The sequence below is a fragment of the Polyergus mexicanus genome, unplaced genomic scaffold (assembly GCF_030449975.1).
Source record: "Polyergus mexicanus isolate NDT 795.1 unplaced genomic scaffold, iyPolMexi1.0 SCAF_64, whole genome shotgun sequence".
Taxonomy (NCBI): Eukaryota; Metazoa; Arthropoda; class Insecta; order Hymenoptera; family Formicidae; genus Polyergus; species Polyergus mexicanus.
The window spans coordinates 510-6,886 of NW_027223384.1; the positions used below are offsets into that span (position 1 = coordinate 510).

Sequence of the window (6,377 nt, forward strand, 5' to 3'; positions counted from 1 at the left end):
GTCATGTGAAGGTCAACTTTAAAATCTTAAAGGGAAACCCCCATTTTTTATTTAGTATTCTTGTAGCTGACATCGAGAGCTTTCCAAAACACTATAATAAAGTATTTTTTCATTAAGTAGTTTTTGAGTTATTTTATATTTTAATCTGACATATTTTGATATAAAAAATAAATCCCGAAACAATCTCCTCCTCCAACACTAAGAGTGCTTTGAAATCTCTTCGGGAGTAATAAAATAGATAAGGAGACTCAGACTGAATCAAATAGATTTGGTCCTATTAAATATACGAAAACCCATCCAATTAGAACATATAGAGAAAAATGTCCCATGTAAATATGTTTTAATAAATACAATTAATTTGTTAAAGAAAAATAAAAGAAAAATACCTCGACAAATTGGTGACCCCGACGTGATCATGGAGGGTGACAACCAACTAATCTGGTTATTAAAGCACTTCCCTTTTGGCCAAAAAAGCCTGAACTCTGGTTTGCTCAGTTAGAGGGGCAATTCACCCTAGGAAGAATAACACAAGATGGAACGAAATATTCTTATGTGCTTGCATACATGGAAACCAAGTATGCACGGGAAGTAAGAGATATCGCCTCCCGCTGAAGGAAAATATGAAGCCTTAAAAAAAGCATTAATTAAAAGACTTTCTGACAGGGGCAGCGAATTCGTCAATTACTGGAGCATGAGGAAGTCGGTGACCGAAAACCCTCCCAATTCTTGCGACATTTGCGGACACTTGCCGGTACAAACATTTCGGAGCAACTTCTGCGAACCTTATGGTTAGAACGGTTACTTTCTCAGATGCAAGTCATTTTAGCAATTAAGATTGAAGACAGGTTGAAAGACGTCGCCGAACAAGCTGATTGTATTGCGGAAGTCACTAGCCGAATTGTGGTAGCAACTGCAACTGCACCTATCGCCGCAAGCTCTTCATTAGAAGACCAAATAAAAACACTCACGCAACAGTTAGCAAAATTGACCCAGCAAGTTAAAGGGCAATTCCGTTTAAGAAGTCGATCCAGGAATCGAGTAGTGAGAAAACGATCACAAAGTCGTAATAGGATTGATGATGGACAACGCTTTTATCATCGTAGATTTAAAAACAATATGAAAAAGTACACAACTTTGTAATTTTAAAAAAGAAAACAAGGACAGTCGATGATGGCGGCCAACGACACTGACCCACGACCCCGCCGCCTTATCGTAACAGACATAAAAATTAAGAAGCAATATTTAATAGGTACGGGATCAGTATATATCCACGTAATCTATTAAAAGGCTCGTTGGGGTTGAGCACATACCAACTTTACGCAGCAAGCAATACAATTATTAAAATTTATGGACAAAACTTGGAATTAAATCTTGGTTTGAGAAGAAAATTCCTTTGTAGATTCCTTTGTAGTGGGTTCCGTCTCCCCTGCGGGGGGACTCCATTTTCAGAAGATATAACCTAACCCAAACCGTAACGTTACGTATACGTAAAATTAGGTACGCCATGTGACTATTCATGTAAAGAATTCGTTGGATAAGATCACACGTAAAGTATTTCCTAATATAACAATAACATTACGCATTAATCATTGACATATTTCATTAATTTGTATTTCATACTTAAATTACCAATTGTATTTTCAACAAAAACAAGTCTAAAGATTATAGCAAGATGCGTTCTCAACCAAAATATATGTCAACAGATGTATTTGTTATTTTTTTCTTCGGTTATATTTCATTTTTTTATGTTTCGTGCTCTATTTTTTTTCGGCTATATAATTAATCAGATTTTGGTCCCATTTTGGATAACATGAGATGTGTTCTGTCACCTCTCTTTAATACGGTTTTCTTTATCAAATCCATGGACGGATACTTAAGATCATAGGCTAATCCTAATTTTGCAAACATATCGATAAAGAATGAGATGTAATTCATTCTATTGTTTCCTATTTCCGCCGATCTGTAATCCCAGGGAAACACGTGATGATAATTGTGATATCCTTCTCCCAATGTCAAGTAATTGATAATATTATTATCCGTCGGTTTTATGTTTCTAAAAACGAAAACATTTTATCAAACGATTTCAATATAATGAGACTAAACATTAAGCCTTATATAATTATGTCACAAAAATTACACCAAGGCCGCTATATAAATAAAACATTATTTTCCGAAGAAAATTTTAACAATATAATAATGCGCTTTGTATTATATAAAGTAATTATTTGTTATTATGCAAACAATTATGTTAAAGTTTTAGAATTTATTGTTAATCGCGCACAGATGAAATTCTGGATATCGTAATTAAACGTGCGAATTACATACTTATCATATGGTCTAGTACCCCACGCATGAGCGATGCTATTGATGGTCCACACGGTGTGCAGAGTAATAATGTATCGTATAAATACTTGCGATATTATGGCTCTGGCCCAAGTCTCGTTCCAGAAATATACGGGTATTATTGTAGGTAGAATGAAGCCAAAGAAGAGTTGAAGTGATAAATAATATCTATAAAAATACTACTGTAAATGTTTTGAAATCATTCGAGTGCCGTCTATGCATTTCACTAAATATCTATTAAGAAATTCTTTGAAATTCTTTTTCTTATATAGTAATTCTTCATAATTTTGAATTTAGAAAAAAATGAGATTATGATTCACTTATAAGAAATAAAATTGTTGCATTACATATCTCAAGAATACATTTGCCGATATTCATTTATGTTATTATACAATATGTAAAAAAAATACAAATTTATTCTGTAATTCATTATAAAATAAAGAAAATATTCTTTACTTTTCGCCAAAAACTACGACAGGATCCGACAGAAAATCTGACATATTGATCTGTTTGCTTTTTTCAATAAATTCCGGATGTTCCTTCATCATTATCCAACCAATATGCGTAAAAAAGAATCCACGCTCAGTATTGTGAGGATCAGCATCAGTGTCACAATATTTGTGATGCATACGATGATTTCTCACCCACGAACCTAGTCTATTCTATGAATAGCAAAGACATTTCTATGAAGCAAAATATTATGTTATCGAAAAAATATAATACATAAAATATTATTTATTACATATTTACTTTTCTAATCCATTTAAAATCGATTTTTGTCGAATTGGTATTGGACATTTTTTTATACTTTTAATTTTATCTCGAATATCTTGATAATTAAAGAAAAAAACTTAGAGAGAATAAAAAAAATTTTTTAATTAAAAGAAAAACAAATATTTATTTTCATACTTTTGTAACATGTAAAATATGTTTCTGTAAATATAGGCATTTTTATATATTTCTATAATAATCATAAAATAATTCTATATGCAATGTACCTGTACACTTGAGCTGTAGCATAGTAGAAGTAAAATTCTTAATGGTAACTTAGCTTTGAAAGACTTGTGACTCCAAAATCGGTGCGCACCAGCAGATGCGCCGAAATTGGATATGATGTACATGCTGATTACTTAAAAATATGAAAAAATTATATTCAAAAATGAGAAAAAATTTCTTTTATATATAATGTTATTTCTAAAATAGTATTTGGTAATTATTTACTATAACGGACCCAGCTCCAATCACGTTGACCTTGATATATGTTGTCAAGGACATAATCCTGAGTAACTTTTCCTTATAACTTAATCGGCGGTCGTTGTTTATTAAAAAGTTATTAAAAAATAAAGTTTGAAAAATAAAATATTAATTTTTACATAAGTTTGTAATTTCCACGCAAGAAACAAGGTCCATCTGCATCAGAACCCTGATTTAAATGTGAAACAAGGTCTTTACATAATTAATATAATATTAGAAAAAATCAGTACACATAGGAATCAAAAATTTTATTTATTCTACAGTTGCAAATGTACTGTTTTCATTTAAGGGATACAATGTTGCCATTATTTCAAAAAAATTACGTATTCGTACACAATATTGATATTTACGTTTAAATATAAACTCAGCCAAATAATGTATGTAATGATAATCACGAGTTCCATATTTTGGTATTCCACTTCAAATATCACGCCATATGCGTTCTATGTTTTGTGTGTGAACTCCTGCATGAGGGTCTAGTTTTAAATCAGAAATAGGTTTGGGTTAGGTTATATCTTCCGGAAATGGAGTCCCCCCGCAGGGGGGACGGAACCCACTACATCCACGCATACACTTTCCCATTCACACAACAATTCTGGGCTGAACCTCGTTTTGCATTGTAAAGTATATGCATGGATACAGTGGGTTCCGCCCCCCCTGCGGGGGGGCTCCCCTTCCGGAAGATATAACCTAACCCAAACCTATTTCTTATTTAAAACAAAAATTTGGTGTGGATTACGTCGTATAATTTAAACCAAATTTTCGTTTCGAATCCAACTTAAACTTTAAATATCTCAAAAATTATAAGAGACCGCCGATTAAGTTATAAGAAAAAGTTATTCAGGATCAAGTCCTTGACAACATATATCAAGGTCAATGTGATTGGAGCTGGGTCCGTTATAGTAAATAATTACCAAAAATATTATTTCTAAAATATAAAAACAAATTAGTTATTAGCTTCGCAAAAAGAAATAATAATATACGTAAAGACTTGTAAGAAATTATCGACATTTTTGAAAAACTTTTTAATATCTTTTGTAATATTAATCGCATTCAACGAATGTGTCAATTAAATAATCAGCTCTTAGTAACTGTGAATTGGATTTAATAGATGTAAAAGTATACAAAATATACAAGTCGTAAACATTTATTTATAATGTATTTAATGTAATTATATTCATAATGATTCTGCAATTAATATCTTGGACAGTACAAGAAGACCGAAAGACATCTTAAAAATATTTAAAGGATGGTAAGAAGTCTTTAAGTTGTCTTTTAAACATCTTTTATAGACATGTGCTGTCTGGTATGTAAATACATTGAGTGCTTTTTTTTACGACTGCCAGTTCTGCGTGACTTTTTGTGAGTATCAAATGACTCGGACAATAAAAAATTGAAGAAATTAATATTATCAATTGTTTTATTAATATGAATGTCTGAACGTTTCATTTCTGATATGAAAACTTTACCAACTTTCGACTACTATAATTTTGCTTCGAATATATATAGTACTTTGAGAAGATCACATAGTGCATTAAGATTTAAATGACATATTTTAAAAATCTCTTTCTTAGGATTCTATAGGAATATACATATATATCAAATTTTTGGAATACTTACTCCACAATGTAGTCATTGGATTTTTTAAATAATTGAAAGTACATATCCCATAAATTCCAATGATGTGTAATAATGCAACTTGCAAAACAACATGCCATATTATATCGGTTTTAAAATTAAACAAACTTGATTTTATTGTTTCAGAGTTTTTCATGTACGTCACCATAGTAGTACAGCATTGAAAAATTGAGGTATCGGTATCCATTTTTCTGAATGTTAATATATGAATAACTTTTTTTCTGAAAGATCAAAAAACATGATTATCGCTTTACTGTTTTTCTCTATAAATAAAAATTAATGTATATAAATTTATTAAATATTATAACATGTGTACGTGCATGCGTGCATATACATATAATTATAATATATATATTCTTTATTTGAAGAACATTGAAAATATTTTAATTGAAAAAAGTTGTGCACTCGCTGGCCTGATCACTAAGGCTTCTTTATTAAACAATATTTCTTGCATCTCTTATCTTCACTTATATAGAGTGTAAGGATCCACTAACTAAGAGGTTATTCAGGATATAGGGATCTCTTAAACGTCAGGATAAAGAGGGGCTTAGACAACAGGAAGTTTTCCAGTATGGAATATTTTAAGAATTACAGCGTTTGTATGCTGTATAAATAGATATATTTGTGAAAACAATATAAATATTGTAACGAACACGCTGACTCTTACTAGCGGTATCTAACCGAAAAATAGCTTACAATTAGAGCTTCTTTACGCGTGGAAGACTTAGGACGCACTCTCTTCCTTCGCGTTTCGCGTATCTCTCAATCGAACCGGCAGCGCCGATCGCCTGTTCCTCCTTAACCAATAGTAACACCTTTCGTCATCATGACGTCATAGCGTCCTCGCAGACGTCTACCAACATACGCACGCAGTCTTAAATAAATGGCACGGGTAAAGTGTAACCTTAGGGATGCCGGAGGATGCCGGAGCGACGGGCGAACTCCGACGGGTGAACGCCCTCATCTAACAATAAATGTAACTAAAAGTGTCAGTATATTATCAACGCTTTATAGTTACATTACCGATATCATTATGTGGACATGCAGAGTAATGGAGTCAAGGATATGTGCATACTTTGGAAATAGCAATAAAATACAATCTTTCCGCATTGTGTTAAATATGTAGAGACAGAAAATATGTT

At 31.9% G+C, this 6,377-nt stretch overlaps 1 protein-coding gene across 1 annotated transcript; it reads right to left on the minus strand.

The window, feature by feature from the left end:
• Positions 1–1,779: 1,779 nt before the first annotated feature.
• LOC138943945 (acyl-CoA Delta-9 desaturase-like) lies at positions 1,780–5,980 on the minus strand. The gene is made up of 6 exons (XM_070314840.1): positions 5,932–5,980; positions 5,218–5,456; positions 3,342–3,472; positions 2,800–3,005; positions 2,326–2,511; positions 1,780–2,053 (listed from the first exon to the last, which is right to left on the minus strand). The coding sequence occupies exons 2-6, from the start codon at positions 5,420–5,422 to the stop codon at positions 1,780–1,782; spliced, it is 1,002 nt and encodes a 333-aa protein (XP_070170941.1). The 5' UTR covers positions 5,423–5,456; positions 5,932–5,980.
• Between the last annotated feature and the right edge of the window lie 397 nt (positions 5,981–6,377).